The sequence below is a fragment of the Girardinichthys multiradiatus genome, chromosome 14 (genome assembly GCF_021462225.1).
Source record: "Girardinichthys multiradiatus isolate DD_20200921_A chromosome 14, DD_fGirMul_XY1, whole genome shotgun sequence".
Taxonomy (NCBI): Eukaryota; Metazoa; Chordata; class Actinopteri; order Cyprinodontiformes; family Goodeidae; genus Girardinichthys; species Girardinichthys multiradiatus.
The window spans coordinates 30071934-30093542 of NC_061807.1; the positions used below are offsets into that span (position 1 = coordinate 30071934).

General features: G+C 39.5%; 1 protein-coding gene across 3 annotated transcripts in view; it reads right to left on the reverse strand.

Annotated features, from left to right (window-relative positions):
• stim2b (stromal interaction molecule 2b) overlaps positions 1-21609 on the reverse strand; it is a 63836-nt gene that overhangs the window by 20403 nt on the left and 21824 nt on the right. For all 3 annotated transcript variants that reach the window (XM_047385187.1, XM_047385185.1, XM_047385186.1), the window contains one exon: positions 5757-5887. In XM_047385187.1, the coding sequence (XP_047241143.1) occupies positions 5757-5870 (114 nt within the window). In that variant the 5' untranslated portion in view covers positions 5871-5887. The remainder of the gene's footprint in view (positions 1-5756; positions 5888-21609) is intronic.

Below are 21609 nucleotides of genomic sequence, written 5' to 3' on the forward strand. Positions count from 1 at the left end.
ATCCACACAAGTGGGAAAAGTATACAAACCGACTCAAATGTGAACATTATATAATCTAAATCTTTTAATAAGCTTTATTGAAGGTGGTTTAATTCCTTTAATTTGACATGACCAAGTGCTATCAACTTCTGGTTAGTGACCATGATTGATTGTTGCTGGTAGTTAGTTTGCTCACAGCACTCACTGGACCGACAAATGCTCAGAATAGGAACGTTAGAACATGGAAAGAGCTGTGAAGCCTCCTGTAACAACCACATATTGTAAGATCGGCAGTTTAAACAGCTGTACATGAGTATAAGCCAGTTGTGTATGTGTCACCATTTTGCCTGGAGGCCTGGAAGACGTCCCAAACTCTCTGGTTAGGATGTTCACAGTTTCCCAGACCGACAAGTTTTACAGTCAGAACTGACGAGGTTTGAGAGACTGCTTTGAGGAGCCAAGGTAAGGCTTTCAAACCCAACACTATACCAAATGTCAAGCATGCTGGTTGTAGCTTCATGCTTTTTACTCAAAAAATTCCCCTATGTGGGAATCAGGCAGTCCTCTCTGCTTTGCCTCATCGGCACTAAGAGGATGAACCACATCAATCCTGTATTGCTCAGTCCCAACGCCCATTTTTACCACAGCATTTACCTGCTGCATCTCCCTGCTTCAGTCAAGAAGCGTCCATAGTTTATCTGCCACTGTCTCCAAACTGCAGAACAACAGTCACAAACCTAAAGACTCAGCTTTAGAGGAATGAAGTAAAAATGTTCATTTTTCCAGATGTTAATTGACTGTATTAAAGTAATACACAGTGAGACGGGCAGTTTAATTAAATTCAGTACAAATCAGCAGAAAATGGCTCTGCCTCAAGTCTGGACACCTTTGGGCTCCATTTCTAAGACCGTTGCAAAGAGACCAGCGATAACAAGGCTGTATATCTTATTTGTTTATTCTGAACAGAAAAGAACAAGAATATGTTGGGTTAAAGGCGTTTTTTTTTTCCTGTAATCATTTCATGATTAGCAGACAGGCAAGCTTATTGAATTTATTTTCAATCTTAGTCCTCCTACGACTAAGACTAATTCAGGTTGTTTCTTCTTTAGTCACGATCTCCCATTAGCATAAAAATATGCTGGAAAAATCCTGTTTATTTCTCTTTTTTTTGCTCATTTGGCATTGAATCATTTTGTCACATTTCTCTGCGGTCTCTCTTTCTTACCACTGATTTCCTCATGTATCTCCGTCTTCAACCCAACGCCCTCAGATACAACCATTCTCCTACATTTCTACCACGTATTACCTAATATTTGGTCACTCTTTTCAAGCATCAGGAGATGTAAAGCCTAAGCAGTAAATCAAATCTCTGTGTTGAACATTCTCAGACAAGTCAACAAACACCCTCAAGAATCTTCTTTTTATAGACGTATCATACCCTAGATGTTGCTTTACCCTTCTCGAGTTCCCCCCCTTCAAGTCCGTCTGCACACCCTTAAGACGTGCTGTATATACAGTACGCTTCCCTGCAGATGGAGCCTCTGAGATGCACAATCAGCTGAGAACTCATAAAGTCTGCAGCAGAAGCACCAAAACCGTCGTACCATCTATGACGAGGTTTGAGTTCATGCAATTCTAGAGACGCAATATGATCCAGCAGAACATCTACTTGACGGTCGGGCGGCCCGGCAGCCAGAGGCGAGGACGTGCACCTGCCGTCCCCCGGAGGCTGTGCTCAGCAATAGATCCCACAGGCGTCATTCAAAACCCCTGAGAGAGCTGAAAGGTTCTCCAAGCAGGACTGTGTTCAAGTAGGTTAAATTCCTAATAAAACACTGAAATATCAGTAAAATCTCGGAAGGTTTAAGGAATCAATGAAAAATTATGATCTCTTTAAAAGAAGACCAAGTTGTTGATTTATGTTTAATAAGACTGAAGAGAGGCTGGAGGGGAAGGAGATCCTCCTATCTGAACACCAAGCTAAATGCCTTCTGAAGAAACGTTTTATGGACAGACGAGACAAAGATTGAGCTGCTTGGAGAAGTCAAAGAGACGCACTCGAACCTAAAAACAATGTTCCATCTGTCAAGCATGGTGGTGGTAGCATCATGCAGTAGGGCTGCAATCATAATGGTTCACTAGACATTACAGTGGTTAATGTGCCATCAAAAATACGAGCCACTTGATTAGGGACACATGTTCACATTGTTCCTTTTAGAACAAGTAGCAAATCTACCAATCACAAGGCCACAACTCAATGCAGTTAGGTATCTAGACGTGGCGAAGGCCATTTGATGAAGTTCAAGTGACTTTGAACATGGCGTGGTTGTCGGTCTGAGTATTTCAGAAGCTGCTGATCTATTGGCTGGTTCACATATGTCTATTTAGTGGGTTTACAGAGAATTTGCAAGAAAATAATGAATGAGCAGTGTGAGGATGAAAATTCCTGTTGATGTCAAAAGAAAATGTGCAAAAACACCTGAAACAACCACTTGTTACAAACGAGCTACGCAGAAAACCATCTCTGTAAGGACAGCATAACAACCATAAAAGCATAGATATATCGCCTTGCATCAAGGTATTAGGCAGAACCGCAGCTGAACGTCCAACCCTTAATGACTACAGTGCACCCATCATTTAATGGCTACTAATGCATCATGTCTCAAAGCTCAAATCATCTCCAACTGGTTTCTTGAACATCATGACAATGAGGAAATTTTCTTCAAGGATGTGCAGCTGACAAATCTTCAGTGACTGTGTGATGCCATTATGTCAAAAAGGATTAAAATCTCTGAAGATGCTTTGACACCTTGTTGAACCTATGCCAGGAACAAATAAGATGATTCTGAAGGCAAAACAGATTCTAGCCTGGTATTAGCAAGGTGTACCTAATAAAGTAGCCAGTGAGAGTATGGTAACTGAGAAAATATTTACAGCTTTGAGTGGATTTGCTAGCTCAGGTGAACTTCTTTGTTTCTGTGGGTTCTTGAAAATTTGTAGCCTCTAGAAAGCTGTGCTTTTTCCCTCCCGTTCCTCCACCTAGTTTCTCCTTTAGTAAGAATCTCTCACTGATATATCTCTCTTTGAAAAAGTAAACAAAGACAAAGGAAATAATGATGTGCTGAGACGAATCAATCATAAAACCTGCTTCCAACTGTCCTTAAAGAACAAGGACAAAATAACTATTTCCTGCTGCAAACAAACAAGACATGACTTATCATCTTCATAGTAGACAAAAGATAAACCAGGTCATTTGTAGCACATCATCACACACACAGGCATCAGTGATCCACGGAAAGACACACATCCCCTCAATGTGGACAGGGGTCCAGGTTCAGTCTTTAAAACAAGACCCAAACAGCTAACGGAGGCATCACAGACAGGGCAGCAGGGTAAAACTCTCTCTCACACCGGAACTCCTTCAACACCTAAAATGAAGTCGTGTCTGAAAATATGTGGTGTCCAGACGTTTACTAGCAAGAGACACGGGGGGGGGTTCAGTCTACGCGTCCGGTCAACCAAACACACACTTCAGTACCAGTGTTAGGCTTATCCCGGGGCTGTGAGAAATGGCTGATCTGATTTAAAAACTATGAATATTAACATTCCTGAAATACTGAAACTGAAGGAATGTGGCCAGTTTTTTTTGTGCTTCCACGTGAATTGGGAGCTGAAAGAGAGATTTAATTTATTGCACAGCAGCAGATTAAAATCATCAATAAAAGGGCTCCGTGTTGTGATGATGAGTCACTATGACAGGAATGCTGACTCGGGCTTTTATGACTGACAGCTAAACGTTAAAATCATTTGACTTCCTGCCCGGCCATCGGGCATGAGATCCAAGTCCCTCTTAGCACTGGAAACTAAATGTTTACATGTGTCAACCTGCTCACGCACAAAGGTGACAGACAAGAGATCCTGCTTCAGCACAGCATCATCAGTCTATACTACTCTGCAAGGCTTAAAGGAAAACATTCCCTAGTTGGATATACACAATGTTAGACTAATATGCTTAAAAAAGTGACAGTTTCAATGTTCATTTCTATACAAGTATTGTTTTTATTAAAGCTAAATTTTTTTATTTTGCTGAGGTTTAGCTGTGAGGCCAAAGACTGAGATCTTTATCTCTGAAGAAGGTTTTGCTTTCCGTTTCCAGAGATTTTATGCATCTTTTAAAAACACTAACCTGAGGTGTTTTTGGTCTCCTCACACTGTCCTAACAACAGATTTGTTGCTGATTGTCTCTCCTTGTTGATATTTGGTTACATTTTCCCATAGCAACTTCCAACTTGACCTCACGGTCTTTGTAGCCACCGACTGTACAAGCATCTGTGATAATACTGGCTGTATATCTGACCAGTCTTCTTGGCAGAAAAGCTTATTTAAATTGGTTGTTGTTCTGACATGTTTTAAATGGTAGTTCATTTATCTTTAATTGGGTTGAGGTCTGGCCATTCCAGATGCTTAATGTTAGGATGCTTTATTCCATTCCTAAACCAGCTCTGATGTATTTTGGGATTATCTTCCAGCTGGAGTGACAAATTGTGTCCTAGTTTCAACCATCTAGCTGCTGATTTGAAGTAAAGTGTCTTTATTATTTAAGAAACTTTGAGCAAAACACCATCACTACAGGCAGGAAAACATTTCCACCGCATAATGCGGCAACCACGGTGCATAATGACACCATTATTAGTGTTCGTCCAGCAGTTTCCGGTTCATTGGAGGCTTGAATCATGGTGATTTCCTGATCACAGTCACAACTGGAAAGGAAAAAGTGGATGCAATAATTGGTAGGATTATATTTCAAGAAACACAGTTGTAACTTCTGCATGTTATTGATACTTTTGGCCTTTTTGAAGTACTTCCACTGCTCTCGATGCATACGCTTCACATTTATTTTTAGTGATTGAGTTGCTTTAGTCACAACATTATGGGGACATTGTGATAACTGTAATAAGTGATATTCAACAACAGTTTTGCATTTCCATGTTTTCCTGATTCGGTGTAGCCCTTATCCTCACTAATTTCCATCCATCTACAACCTACGGTTCCAGACTTTAGCCAAAAATGATATAGTAATGAGCAAAGTTTTTAGATAAAAAGATAAGGAGAAAGAATAATTCAGCAGTTCTTCTATCAGGTTTTAGTTTCTTATTTTCTATAGCAATACAGATATACAAGGACTTCCGTTTGCCAGGTTCTTTCCCAGATGTATTTTCTCTTTGGAAAAATGTTGTATGTATTTTTTTTCTTGTTCCAAAAAAGCAAAATAAAATTCTGGTTTAAGATTTTCACCAAAAAAACACCAAGGATGTGTTTAAAAAACATAACAAGTAATCTTTCTATTTCATGTAGGTTGTACAGCTCTAGACACATCGTTCTTGTAGGAATGAGGGTAAAAATGGCTCTTTGAATTATAAAGGTCGCTAACCGCTCTCTGTGTTGACAGTTTGGGTCAGACGGCTGAGACTTGGACACGACTGGATGTTTGAAACGGACAATGATCCCAGATACCAACAAAAACCCCAATGAAAGCCTGTGTACTATGCTTGAAGGCAAGGAATGGATAATCGATTTATTTAAAAACAACAATTTTATTCATTCAATAAAAGCTCAAAATTAGCATGAAATTCATGCACATGAAGAGTGGATTTAACTAGCAACCAGAGCTGCAACTGAAAACAACAGCTTCTGGTTCTGCTGTAACACCTGTGACTTATTGTGCGTCTGTGTTGACTGAATTTCTCAGACAGTAAGCGTCGAGCTGTAAAGCTCACCTCCACGCTCTCGTTGACCTCTATCCCTCCGTCGTTGTCGTCGTCCAGCTGTTTGTGGATGTGTCGCAGCGCCTCCAGGCTGAAGCGGTCGGCCTCGCCCACACATGGCGGCATCACTATAAGACACGGGTCTAAAGACAACAAACACTTGGCGTCAGCTCAACGATTACTACATGTAATATATAACAGTTTTAATAATGAAGTGTCTGAATTTCCCAAATACGTGATAAAAGGTAATGATCATGAATGGACAAATGTTTTCCTAACTTTTCCAGCTAGTATGCTCGATACACTATTCAACATTACAGTTTAATCATCAGGAATGAGCAACATTAAAGGACAGGGTAGTGTGAATCAAAAAGAAAAGACACTGAAGTGACAGTTGCTGTGTGAGTCGTTGAAAACGGACCCCAATGTAACACAGATCTGGCAGCAAATGGAGATTACTCGCAAGAGTCAGAGTGGGAAAGCCACAATCACATCCTTCCACAGTGAAATTAAATTAAACACATTTCAATTTAGTCAAGACAATACCTGTAATACTGAAATTTGAAAAACCGTATTTAATCAGTGGTGAAGGTTAATCAAGCAATTCACTGTCACCTCTTTTGAAAGGCGGGCTTCTGCTCTAATCTTTACAGCAAAAAAGCTAGAAAAAAACAACTCAGGAGGAGCTTCTTTTAATACCAGTACAGAATATATTCACATGTTTTAAAAGTAATGAAATACTCCAAGTATTACATTTGTCTATGAGGATAAAACAAACGTCTTTTTATTGTTTCTGCACAAATGAATGATCAGCATCATCTTTTCCTGGGCTTCTGTGCTGTTTCTGAATTTAAGACCGTTAAAATACAAAAGGTAAAGCACCCAAGTCATAGCTCCAGCAGGATGAAACCTTCCTTATCTAAAGGTTTGAAAGGCAGCTGTAAACACACACATTTGCATTTTCTGCAAATCAATCATGTTTAGACGGCTCTGATTCACATTCTAGAAAACAAATATGAATTGTCTGCTGCAGTGGCAATGTAAAATTCATCTGCAGAGCTCCAGGCTGCAGCGCATAAACTTTTTAATTAGGCGACAAAAACAAAACAGTTAGGTGCACCTTGCCTTTTCCACAGCACTTTTACCAAGTCATATCTTTGTCATTTACCCAAAAAGATTTTTTTTTGTATTACATTATATATATATTTAACGATATTTGTTTAAAACCTCTTGTGTCAATGAGAATCAGCTGCACAGAAGAGGTTACATTTATAGAGGCTGAGGACATAGATCATTCAGTGCTCTTTATTTCTTCCTGTTATAAAGACAGAAAAACATCCATGTCTTTGTACAAGCATAAGATTTGCAAAATATTGGAACAACTAATGCCACCCAGTAAAAATAAAATCGCCACATTAGACAGATTTTTGGTTTTGATGATGTGGTCGACCAACTCTGTCATAAAACATCATTTACTAGATTTACATTTGATGCCTTCTAACTGAAGATCAGTCTTTCTCAATTATAGAAAAATTACCCAATCACAATGTTTTAAATGAATGCCAAATCATTTAGGTGAATTGTTTTTATTTGCTTGCCTAAAAACAGAAGGATGGAACTTGAATAACTAGTTTTAGTTTTTTTCCTTATGCAATGGACAAAGAGACTTTAACAGCAAATATTTCCAATATTTCAATGGACACTTACAGATTCCAACAAGGCTGCATCACATTTGGGGTTTCAGCAAACAAGCTTCCATTAATCTGAAGGATGTGTTTCGTCACATTTTCAACTAGAAGCTTCAGTTCAAACGCCTTAAAACTAATCTGTCACGAATGGCTAAGAAAAACCACCTTCGCATAAATTCAAGATGTTTAAAGAATATCACATATTTTAGGTGAAAAATATTATGATCAAGTCAAATGTCACAATCCTGACAGCCTGTTAAGTTACTGCGGCCATTATTTTTATAACAGAGACAGCAAATATGGCACAAAGCAGTTTGCTCTTGAAACAGCAGCACACAGGTCCTGTTGGACCTCTGCTGAAAGTTGATGTCATTCCTGCGGTGTCCCTTAGCATTCCCCCCTCCTGTTGTTTTTTGACCACCCCTGAACTCTAAAGGAAACAGTCACAGCATCCCACACATACAAACAAAATAATTAGAAATCCTCAGAAACCGCAGCTCATGATCAAACACACACACACACACCATATTCATCTCACTTTCAAAGACGTCAATCCACAAGAACTAAAATGTATTTCCACCTCAAGGATGGGAACTGTCAATCACAGTCATGTTAGAGCCTCAGTCCAAGCCAAGGAGAACAACGATGCTCTGTACTGGCAAGTGTTCAAACAAAAACAAGTAACCACAAAGCAGCTGTGGCCAACATACCACCACCTACCACGCCCAAACACACGCATCAGGTCTGTAATTCATGTTGTCGACAAGAAGCCAATCAGTGTCGTCCATCAGTGAAAGGACGATGGAGAAACCAAAACAATAATTAAGAAGCAGCATTTCGAAAATGCCAAAGTGTTTTAAAACAGCTATTCTTTGGGAATTACTGCCGGTACACAGAATAAAACTGAACACTGAAGATTTCCAAGCTTCAAAAGACTTAGGAAATAATACAGTGTATATTTTATAAAAATATTGTGCATTGTTGAATTGTTTGGATAGTGGAAACATTGACACACCTAATGTCATTTCAAATGTAATAGTGCAACTACTGCTCTCTTAGTACTTGCTACATGTTTTTTTTTTTTTTTTCTACTGCTTTGCTTTCACAGTGATACAGCCACAGAAATCATAGCTACAGTAGAATGTTTCCTCACAATCTGCAGAATATCCCCATAAATCTTAGGGGTTTCTGTACCTCCACCATCGTTTTAGCCTTACTGTGGAGGAAACGCCGTCAGTATCATCTCATCAGCTGCATGACGGTAAGTGGATGTCTTTTAAGATGCAGTGCACCGCCATGCATGCCATACAGCAAAAATAAATTTAAGCTGGTGGAGCGCTGTGTGCATATCTCACCAAGTGCAGCCAAAAGGAACAATGCAGACAAAATCTAAAGTCTGTGGTTTGACTAATCACTACAACAACTCTGCGCTGATTCCACTGAGGCTCTAAAGCCTGTAATTGTTATGAACTGCACTGCACCCATAGCAAAATGTTATCACAAATCCAATATGAGCCGCTCCTACTGTTTGACAGCGTGACAAATACTTTTTGCATTTTAACGACATTCTTAAGAACTCACTGCTTCCCTCACACAGCGGCCTATGTTCAATTTAGAGGTCTGTCCAGCAAGTAGCCCTATTCCACAGAGAGTGTCACTGGTCACTATGTACAACTGGTTTTAGCATTTGAACAGCATAAGTTTTGTTGCAGGCAGAGCAGTAGCAGGACATCTCATGCATGCTATAAAAGTTTACCTGGAGTTTTGAAAGCCTGATGTGGTTGCGATGAGGTTGTAGCCTTAGCATGAGCCCAGGCAATTTTATTTATTATTAATTTAGTACATAAAAAAATTTAAAAAAACCTGCACCACAACAATCAAATTCATTTTGGTTGGGACAGTCAAAGAAAAACACATCCATCGGCACCTGAGACTCTATGTGTCCACCAAAGACTCCATGTCAGTTTGGGTCAAGTTTGGACAAGAAGAGCAATAAATGTGTCAAATGAAGGAACCAGCAGGGGCAAAGGACTGCAGCTGGACTTAGCAAGAGTTTATAAAGCTGCAATCACTTGTTCACGTGCAAACAGATACAGTGAGTTACTCTATCAGAACCAAGGTGGATTTAAATGTAATACCACCATGGCACATGCAAAGCTATCAGACAGGAACTTGTGGAAAATTCCCAGGTTACTTCCTGATACGCAAGCATGCTCAGCACCAGCCTTCTCTTAACACCACACTGAGAAAAAGGAAGGAGGCGACCACATATCACTCTTAACCACTTCTCAACGAAAACACACAGAGTGAAAGACCTGCAAGATGTCTGGAACACAAGCCCTTTCAGAGAAGTTTTAGTTAAAGAAGTATCTGTCTGCGTCTAGTCAAAAAGCACCTGAGAACAACTTACATAATGTATTTGCCTAGATCATCTGGGAAGTTTACATAGTCTGCTGTTTGCATAGCAGGGTGCATATCTATTAGGCTGTTTGGTTATTTAAAGAGACACAGAACTTATTTGGTTTTTTATAAGCCAAGGCCGAGGTGCACGCACACAGCTGCATATCTTATTGTGAGTCCCAGTTTAACTAACTGGGTTTTACAGGACTGACATCACTTCTCTCTATACGCTAAAGTTGTAGTGGCCTAATTTTTCATGATCTGACTTATGTTCTGAAACCCATCCAAGAAAAAACAAGTAGAAGATAGATAAAAGAAGGAAAACTGTCATTCAAAGACGTTTTGAGGCTGGACTACCTGCTGTGCGACTCAAAGATATGACAGCGCAGGCCTTTCCTTCCCAGGTGCCCCACTTTTTTGGTATGTTTTAGTACATTTAGGAACTGCCGCTAGCACAACAAAGACGAAACATGTAACAGGAAGTGCCCTACAGTGACCTCGAGCTCTCCTGGGGAGATGCACGCTAAAAATCAAAACAGTCAAGCCTCAAAGATGACAAATTTGGAAAGCACTGGGTTATTTTTAGTCCATCAGGCTCCTGGCTGTCAGCATGTAAAAACCTCAACAATGGCAGAGGTCTCCCTCGTTCGAACAGGCGGATGCGCACTCAGAGGCACACACAGCTGGCCGATGCGAGCAGGAAAGCGGTAGTAAAGTAATTCAAGTTGCTTTAACTCACAAATGCATGCGAGCTGTCACAGAGGTTGGCAGCAGTTTGGCTTCAAAAGAATCAGATAAAAGCATTTAGCTGTCAGCTGCTTCCTTTAAAGTGAAAAGGTTTTTTTTCTTCTAAGCACGATATATGCATGTCTCTGTCTCTGTTTCCACGACAAGTTGAAGAGAAGGAGACGGGAGGAGAAAACAATGAAGACAAAGTTCGCTCTGGTCTGGGACTTCCTTGGACATTATTCCAGGGAAATGTTTGTCTGTTGTATTTAAATTAACAAATGCAGCAAAACTCTACTGGTGTCCCTAGTCCAACAAACACTATCCTGCTGCTATTTTGGAGAAAACAACAGCATCATGAAGACCAAGTAGCACGGCAATGATCTGTAGAGTTTTCAACAAGAAGCCACTGTTGATGGAAAGCCAGAAAAAGTCAGATTTACAATATGCCACAAGACATGTAAGGAATATGTGGAATAAGCTGCTCTGCTTAGATGAAACCAAAGCTTTCTTGAGCTTCATCTGTGGGAGAAAACTAACACTGCACATCACCTTAAACATACTACCTCTACAGTTAAACATGATGGTGGCCCCTCATTCTGGGGGGATGTATTTCTACAGCAGGGAGAGGGAGGCTGCTAAGAGTTGCTGGGAAGATGGATGAAGCTAAATACAGAAGAAAGCTGGAAGAAAACCTGTTAGAGGCTACAGAAGACTTGAGACTGGAGCAGAGATTCATCTCCAGCAGGGCTACATTGGAATGGTTTAGGTCAAAGCACATTCAAGTGTTAGAATGGCCAGCGCTTTGAGTGCCTTGTTGCTGAAAAGCGCTATATAAATAAACTTGACCTACAATCGATGAAAATCTGATGTAATACTTAAAAATTGTTGGTCATAGACCCTCTCAACCCAATCTGACTGAGTTGGAGCTGTTTTGCGAAGAGCAATTTGCACAAATCTCAGCCTCTATATGAGCAAAGATGGTAGAGACATGCCTCAGAAGACTTGCAGCTGTAATTGCACGCCACACTTTTCAGATTTGTTTTTGTAAAACAAATGCTTAAAACCATGTCTCATTTTCCTACTACTTTAATATTGGTCTATCACATGTAAACCCAATAAAATACAACAAAGTCTATGGGTGCAATGAGTCAAAATGTGAAGATGTTCAAGGGGTATGAATACTTTTAAAAAAGTACCGTACATTTCCAAAAAAAACTGAACACTGAAAACATTTGATAAATTTCCTCCAAGTGGCAGATTCAAAACATTTTTAGATAACTGAAACTACGCTATAAATAGCACGAGTGTCATTGTTTTCATCCCACCAGTGGAGCCTGAAACTGGTCTTGGAGTACCACCAGCGGCTTTGAATCAGCTCGTCACAGACCACAGAGGTCTATACCTGGGACTCCGTCATCACCTTGATTTGGGATGAGGAGCCTGATTCAGGATAAGCGTACGTGGGAGGAGAGGGTGTGAGCAGAGGCACTGTGGACTAAAGACAGCAGGATCTGAGGGGTTTGATGTGTGACTATGGGGGGCTCAGAGAGGGCCAAGGCGACACCAGCTTGAGATTTCTCAGGGTCCTCTGCTATTTTCTCCTCCTGCACGCACGCACACCCACCACTTCCTCTTTCTCCAGTCCTTATTCTTTGCAACATTAATCATCACAATACTACATAATACAGATTCTAAAGTAAATGTTTCTCAACAGCTTTACGATAGCTAGCAGAGTCAGAAAGAAGCACAGACGAGAAATAAATGCATTTGTAACCAGGTTCTGCAGTAAAACTCCAACTCTACAGGACTCTGTTAAAATTGCTGGCATTAGTGATTTAATACAAATAAGACTGTAAAGTTTAAAGGGAAAGAAAAAAGTTATTTGAAGAAAAAAATAAATATATAAGCTGCAACAATTAAATACACGTGCATACTTAGAAGCAACTTGTCATTCAGGTTAGTGATTCAGTCTTATTGAGTTCACACCTTCTATTCATTTTCGAAAACATGTCCTTGCTGAAGCCATAGCCTGCAGAGGGGTTTCAAAGAATCATCCATACAGCATGACACAGTAGAGACAGTAATCAATGACTGAATATGAGAAAATGTTACAAATGTTGCTATGAGGAATTTTATTAAAACTGAACATTTCTCCAAAACCAGTAATAGGACACTCAATAGGGCGGGACAAAAACCTTTCAAGGTGCCAAGAGGCTGACAGCTGCTTATGTTGTACATGTGACAACTCTTTCCAGTATTCTCCATATGTCTGAACTTAGCAGTAAGGTTGCAACACATGATTATTTTCTTCTAAAGGAAAACAACCGGTCCTAGCTACAATCTCCTAAAATGGTATGATTGAATCATATGTTATGATTCAATGAAATCAAACTGAAACGTCTAGGCCCCCGTTTTATAATTTATGTTTGGCAAAGAAACAACACTGAGAATCACCAAAAGAACAAAAGAGAAGGATTTGATATTCTGATATACGGCCAGGGAATATATCTAAACAATAGTCACTGTAAAATCAGTGTGGAGGAACTGCTTAGATGGCTAGCAATGCATATTAAGCATTCAGGCTTAGTATGTCAATATGTTCGATGAAACTGGTTTAGCACAGCAGAAAAGCAGCTTCGTAGTGGGCATTTAGATTCTAACATCCAACTACATTGTTCCATTGCCGATAAAGCAGCTCTGACCAGATGCAGGTTTTTCAATAAAAGCATGCTGGTGGAAATAAGACATTCCTTTTTTTACCATCCATATCAGCTACTTTCAGCCTGGTGTTTAGGTTTGCAGTGAACTGATTAGACATTAACTAATAGTATTATCACATTACTTAGAAAATCAATATTATTTTCTTTATTTGAAGCAAACTGTACGGTCATTGCAACATTAAACAGTGTTATTGCCTATTGCAATAGCATGCAGCCTACTCTGACAATTTTTGAAAACAATGGATTCTGAATATCCTACTTAGCACACTGCTATTTGTTTCTGCAAAGAAGCAGCCTTTTGCAGGTTTGGCGCGAGGAATGCAAAATGTGTTTGCATTCCTGATCTTCAGGGTTTGTTTGCAGGAAATCCCCAGGGTTCACCTTAGGCTCATTAAATTTAAATCTAGATAAGCATTGCTGCAGCTGCTGCGGGAGAGTTTAGATAAGCGCACAGTCCACGTTAGCAAGGCTTGGTGCCCAATTAAAAGGTGGGGCAGTCAAATCTTTGGCCCATTTCACAAAACCATTTAACCCGGAATTAAGGCGCCATTTTGCAGTCTTCATGAGCTGTGTAAAAAGAAGCGAGGGGGGTAGAAGTCTGAAGTTTGAATTTGAAGCATTTGATAGGCCAACAACAGTATCCCTAGAATGTTTTCATTCACCATTAACACAGCTGTGCCAGACGTCGCTGTACCCGTGTGTGATTTACAAATGGTCAGAGGAAGCTTAGGGGTCTTTGTGGGTTCATGAAGGAATTCTGGGGCCTCACAAATACTTCTAGGAACTTGTGAACGTGTTCCTTCTTCTCTCAAAGGTGACTGCTTGAACATGACCAAGAATTACAAGATGAGTTGAGGTTCCAAGTGTTATGTGGGATTACAACTATTACCACAATGTCCGCAATATCTGCCATTCATTACCCCCACTGGCAATGAACTATTTGGTACAGCAATAACAGATCTGTAACCTAGTTTATGTGCACAATACATTTTAAAGTGCTTTGCAAAAGTATTTACAGCTCTAATCCTTTGCCACGCTGCAAACACAAACCATTTATTCTTTGGCGATTTCATGTGCCAGACCAACACAAGGTGGTGCTTTATTGGGAAGTAGAAAGAAAAGGATATTTGTATTTTTCTTAATTTAAATGCTTTCCTTGTTTTCTATTGTTCAAGCAGTAATCTCCTATTGACAAAAAACATCTCTTCTACCACGGAGTCCTGGTCAAGATGAGTGTCAAAGATGTTACACAAAGGCAGAAAACAAAAAAGCAAAGACAACCACAGTAATCACTTTACTCAAAGCATGAAATAAAATTCTATAATAGACAAAAATCTTATAAACCTCAATAAAACACGGACACAGGCTGTCTTTAAGTTCTTTACTAAGTGAAGGTTCACTACATTCTGCAAGTAATTTCATAGATAAGGAGAAAATGTTTGAAAAGACTAGAGTATTTAGATAAGGTGACTCAACAAATGACAAATTATGCAGTCTTCCTCAAGTCAAGTAGGGAGACACAGAAAACATGTGAAGGAAGGAGGACAATTTTGAGTAACTGATGAACAAAACATCCATTACTTTGGACTGCAGAAGTCAGAGCACCTGAGGAGAAAAGAAAATGAACCCAATCGCTGTGTGAACCTGGCTGAGGATGTGATGTCAGTTTGCACCGGCGTACATGCCGCCCATGTGGCAGTGTCATAAGTCAAGCTGACGGGTCAGTTTAAAGGCGGGTAAATAAAGCTTCGGGAGAGTCTACCATTTCAGCTCATCAGCAACCGTTAGTAAGACACAAATATAACCAGCCACCAGTGAAAGCAGAGGCATGAGGAGGCTGGAAGAGGGGCAGTTAAACAAGATACAGAAAGGGTTTGTTACTCTCAGTTTTCACACGATGGTCACAAGAGTACAATGTCAAAAACAGACATGAGTGGGGGGAAATTAGTATCTTTTGCTATAACATGGCACCATGCATATTTCCTGTTTCTATTGTCCCTGTACAAATAAAAAAAAACTATTAAAAAGAAAAATTTAAGATGCGTTCTTATCCGATAGTAGTTTGGGGACTAAAATGAGTCACTAAAAGGAGACTGAATCCATCAGACTGTTGGAACCTTGCAAGACAAGTTCCAGTAACTGCTTTAACAAATTTAAAGAATTACTCATTTGATGCTATGTTGACTGATGAGTCTTAAACTCCTTGTGTTGCACTCAGGCGTAGCAGAGGAATGTGCTGCAACAAAAATCACCAACGAGCATCACACACACCGATGAAAAGACAACCAATGACATCCACAAACACAACTAAGGCTTCTTAAGAGACGCCTTAATACACTACGACACTAAGCTGTATTCAACATGTCTGAACTAAACGTCATCCACTTCTAAAAGACAAAATAGAAAGAATATATTAAGTGTATAATATAGGTGGAGGTGGACCAACTCAGGTATCTGTGGTTGCATGAACAAACAACTGTGACATCCTACTGGCTTATAGGAGCCCACTCCCTTTGCAAAAATTCTTGAGCATCGAAACCATCAGTAATCCTCTGCATGGACAACAGCTTGAAAAGACAGGGCAGATGAAGAGGAAGGGCTTCAAAGTTTCACTTAGTCTGATGTGAAAACTTCCAGAAAAGGAGACGTTCCCTGCTTTCTCTCTGGAATGTTTGAATAAGAACCAGAACACGAGATGTGTGATGTAGGCCTCAGACCCGAGGAAGAAAAGGGCAAGACCAGGCCGAGCAATCATTTAATTAGCTGAACTCGACACGCTCCTCTGGACAGAAGGTTAATGGAGTGAGTGTCTACAGAGAGACAAAGAGGATGGCTGAGGAACAGCATAATGTGAGTACAGTATGTAAATTATATATTTTATGTTGTAAAAAGCCTGAGACCAGAGAACAGTGGAAAATAACTTGTACTAAGTTAAGTCATTCTCACTCCAACACTGAGCATGCATCTAAGTTAACCCCAGCTGGGATTAGGTGTTCCTCATCTCTTACGTGGCCTTAGGGATGGAAAGCTGAAGAAAAGAGGAAGACTCCCTGGGATTCCAACACAGAAATTGTTTTTAAGTTACATAAATTGGAGTTAGAATGTATTCAAAAACTACAAACACTATAATACCAAAAGTATTCACACACCCTCATTGAATTCACCCGTTCCAGTCACTGCCATGGCTACATGTCTATAAAACCCACCATCTAGGCAAGCAAACGGATTCTACAAAACATCTGTGAAAGAATGGGTTCCACAGTCAACTATTAGAGGCATTATATCAGAATGGGAGTGATTGGAAAAGACAGCATATTAGCCACAAAGTGGTAGACCATATAACATTACTGAGGAGGGTAGTGTGCAGAGGTCGCCACCTTTAAGCAGTCAATTGCTACAGACCTTCAAACTTTATTTGGCCTTCAGATTAACTCAAGAACACAGCGCAAGAGCTTCATAGATTGAGTTTCCATTGGCGAGCAGCTGCCTCCAAGCCTTACACCACCAAGTGCAATGCAAAGCGTCTTATGTATTGGTGTAAACCACACCGATACTGGATTCGCTGTCAATCTAATGAGCAAGTATGGGTTTGGCAGTTGCCAGGAGAACAGGCCCTGTTTGAAATTGTGTCAAATGTATAATTTGGTACAGAGGGGATTATGGTATGTTGTTGTCTCTCAAGAGTTGGGTTCTACTCCTTAGTTTATAATCCTTGAACAGCAAGTCTGTGGGTCAGTGTGGGGATGGACCCCCCTGCTCCAACATGACACACCAGTGCACAAAGCAAGGTCCACCAAGAAACATCATGTCCTGACCACCTAGAGTGGAGACTGTTAGCCATGTCTTGTCGTCAAACACCAGTGTCTGACCTCACAAATGTGCTTCTGGAAAAATGGTCATAAATTCCCAAACACACATTCCAAAACCTTGTGGAAAGCCTTCGCAGAAGAGATAAAGCCGTTGTAGATGCAAAGGGTGGACCAACATCATACTGGATTGGGAACAGGATGTCACTCAAGATCATGTGGGTGAAGGCAGACCAACTTTTGACAATATAGTGAAGTTAAATGAAGCTTACTCACACAACAAAGAGGAGCAGCAAAGCTCATATTAAAACTTTCTATAATGTAATACATGAAGTATGTTCTTCATAAGGTGGACTTAAAGAGGAATTATAACCTGAAAAATGACAATGGCTTCATTGATTAAAAACATTTTGGCTTTTATTCAAAAAAGCTATATTTATATACCACAATTCATACAAACTAAATAAACCACAGAGATCATCAAAGAGTGCAAGTTTGTAAAACTGGAATGAAGAGCACTTTCAACTTTCTAACATGATTACATCAAACTGAATACAAAGAGCTGAGGAAGAGAGAAAACATGTTTACTGTATATTAACTTTACATTTATCTCAAGAATCTCAAGAGAAATATTAGAAAACAAAACACTAAAGGCGCATATTTCAAAAGTCACACCTCAAACAATGTTTTGAGTTGTGGGCAGGACTGAATGACAGAATGAGGCTGAAAACTTGAAGCTGAACACAACAAAAAGAAGAGAAATTCTTCAGGAAACAATGACAAGTTCCCTTATCGCACTTTTTATTTACATGGACTGTGTGGATAGGTTTCCAAACCTTTAATTCCTGGGAATTCTTACACACTGATGGAGCTCTCCTTGTCTGCACAGGTCTTCAGTTCCTTAGAAAATAACAGAGTGATTAAGATACCAGAACACTTCCTGGTGGCCCTTCATCATTATGTGATAAAAAGCATATGAATGTACTGGATTACAATTAGACAAACTGAGTTTCTGCCTTTAGCCAAAACTCCTGCTTTCATAAGTGATTACATTTATTGATGATCAGTTAATCAAGTGGATTTAAGTAGTAATTAATTAGTCACACCTGACTGCAACCTTCACTCTTAAATCATACAGAAACCGCAAGGGTAGACTTAGTTTCCCCCACTCTTTTATGATTTTCTTTTTGAGAATCACTGCTTTTAAGCACTGCTCTAGTCAAAGAAACTTGAAATTATCAAACTATTAAAATTATAATGTTCATAAACAATAAGGTGGTTGTGATAACATTCCCAATATTCCCTCCAGAAGGCTAGAAGGATCTATAAGGTTTGGAGAATCCACATAAATGTGATAAATAGACCTTACAGTTGACGCAAGTATCATGGAGAAAAAAAAAACTTGTGCTAAACAGTCAAGAAACCCAATTTACACTCCGTTGAATCTTACATTTATGTGAAATCATTCAGTTGTATCAAAATTCAAGGCTTAGACTCTGGCAAGGCCAGAGTCAGCCTTTTATTGTGTCTGGAACACAATGTTCAAGTTTCCACTGTTACCTTCAAATTTACGAGAACACCTGTGCCTCAGTTGGAAGATCTGCTAATTTACCACAAATTACAGATTTGGCTCCCCTCCAGCATCCTGCATCTTTCTTTTTATCTTCCTGCAAGACCGGATTCTGTCCTGTTATTTTTTTCATTGCTGCTTCTGAATTTGGATGCAAGCATGAAAGGCAAGAATAAGAGACAAAGTCCAGAAAACCTGCAAGTTAGTATGAAAGAAATAGTGGTGTTTCCCATATGAAGTAATGTGTATTCTAAATTTCAAACTTGTTTTAAATTTCAAACATGCCTTCCTTATTTTTGTCTTTTTTCTTTAAGGGAGCCAAACTTTCTTGATTTCATAACAAGTGATTCTGGGTAAGTTTCTCAGGCTTTCTGCATGTTTAAGGCTTTTTCTGCAGACAGAGGACACTGGCTGCTTTGTTTTTTGTTTTGTTTTTCTCTTTTTCAGGCCAGTCCTTGTAAATAACCATTTACAGAATAAAGCTACTTGACATCTGAATACAATTTTTAAATTGTACTTCTGTAACCACTAGTCTGTCACCAAAACCCATAATTTATCCCATCCATATCTTCAGTTAATTGTACAGAAAATGTATTATGAGACAGTTTCTGGAGCATGAATATGTTTTTGTACCAACAAGGGTAAATCTCAACTCTTATTAACTATAAAATCTTCCAATGTTAATATGGTGTGTGTAAGAAACAGGAAAAAAAATATAAATTATTAGAAGTACCACCTTCAGCCAATCATCTACTATGTGCCAGTTTGTCCCTTCAATGTTACTAAAAAAGGGTTTTTGTCTATGAAACATGTTTTTGTATTTTGCATTGCTTCAACTAAGGAAATTGGAACAAATCATGTTTTTGTGAAAGGCTGCTGCTAACAAAGAGTCTAAAGATCTCATTTCTAGTTGTCTCTTTCCTGTTTTTTTCTGTGTGTTAGACGCACCAGAACATATCTTGTATGAAGAGAACTTGTTATGCTGTAGTAATTCAATCAGTCAATAAAAAGCATCTTAAAAGGTCTTGGCTCCCAAACAACGAAACAAATATAAATGAACAAGATGATATGAAATGAACACACATCTGACCTGTGATCAGTTTGGACAGGGTGTATTTTGAAAAAAACTTTCTTTTTGTAATCCGAGTCAGATGTTTAAAACATTTGTTGTTCGCATTGTTTTTTTCTTGAATACTTCTGTTTCCCATCTCTGTGGAAACAAGGTAAACATGTGAGTGCATAGATATTTTGAACATGCTTATTTCCAACAAAAGTCACTTATGTAAATATAATCCACAAAATGGTTAGGTATCATTGGCTGAAAAGGCAACCATAGTTACAAAGAAAAAAGTTAAGCCCTGCAATAAGTCTGAAGAAATATTGGGAAAGACAGCTCCAAAAGATTACAAGGAATCCTAAATCATTGGAAGCAAAAAGACAGGAGAGCAACAGAAGATGTTCAAAAATGCTTTTCAAACAAAATTAGAAACAACCGACTGAAGCCCTATTGGCATATCCTTGAAAATAGGGCTGCATTCGTCTGAGATTCTTTGATGTGTAATTAAACTGTTAATTTTGGGACTTATCAAGCCCAACAGGCTTCTCAGCCACCTGTCGATCGAATATGTGACCTATTAGTAATCGCAACGTTTTAAAGCCCTGCCAAAAGCGTCAAGAGGCGAGAAAACAGCTCAGATGTTTGCTTCATATCTTAAGGCGACTGTGGCTCAGTAGGAAGAGTAGTCATCTTGCAATCGGAAGGTTGTGGGTTTGATTCCAGCTTCCTCCTGCTGTATGTCGATGTGGGCAAGGCACTTAACCTCAAGTTGCTTACCGATCTGCGTATCGGTGTATGAATGTGTGAGCGTTAGTGAGTGTGATTGGGTGAATGTGGCTCTAGTGTAAAGCGCTTTGAGCGGTCTGTATGACTGGAAAGGCGCTATATAAATTCAGTCCATTTAATCTTGCAAGGTTTTTTTACTAGCCTATTAACTGACAGATGTAATCATGCCCATTCACGACATGGCAAAAAGGGTCACTAATACGTAAATCGATTCACCATCAACCAATGGGAGGATTAAAGGGCTAATTTAGCAGATGTTATCTATAGAAAAAATACAGGTATTTGTGTCATGAAAAGAACCCTTAGGACTTCTCAGATATAAAAAAGTGACCAGAAGTGATTGTGACAGAGATACAGGCTCCCCATTAAAAGGTCAAAGTCGGCTCAGTTTATAATACCTTCTTTAATAAGCAACAAAAGTTAATATGGAAAAAGTTCTTTTTAAAAATTGTTTTCTCTACTAAAAAGGTCCCGTCTTGTAAATGACTCTGTTATGAGTACAGGCCAGAGCATGACCGTCAGTGGAGACCGAACTGAGAAGGGACAGCATACCAGAGAAATCTACACCACTCACTGCCCTCCTCACCCAGGCCCACTACAACACGTGCACTCTGCCAAGGGAAAGTCCCTGAAATCTGAGGGGGCCACGTCTCCGTTCTCATATCCATCATTAAATCTCAAAAATTCACCTGAAAAAATAAAGCGCTTTAAATAGATGTGATGACCGTTACTGACCAGAAGTGGCAAACACAGGATCAATGCCCCGGTAGACCTCTGTGAAGGACACAGCACTGGTGTCTTCCGATGTTAAGGTGATAAGTATTATCACAGTAGGAACTCACACTCTCTGCGACACCTATCTGTCTTTTATCCAAGAGACAATGAGCCACAGCTGGGATTGGCTCCAGTTTCAAGAAGATGACAAAGGACAATTTCTGTGAAGCCTGCAGTAAAACAAAATTGTGTCCAATTTATCATCCAGAATACATGTCAAAAAGAGCTTGATTATTTGATCATTTAACCCTTCAAGCTACTATAGTTTTGGTCTGTCTGCATGATAACAAAACAGGAAATTGTGGAAGTGACACCTAAAAAAGGAACCAAGACCA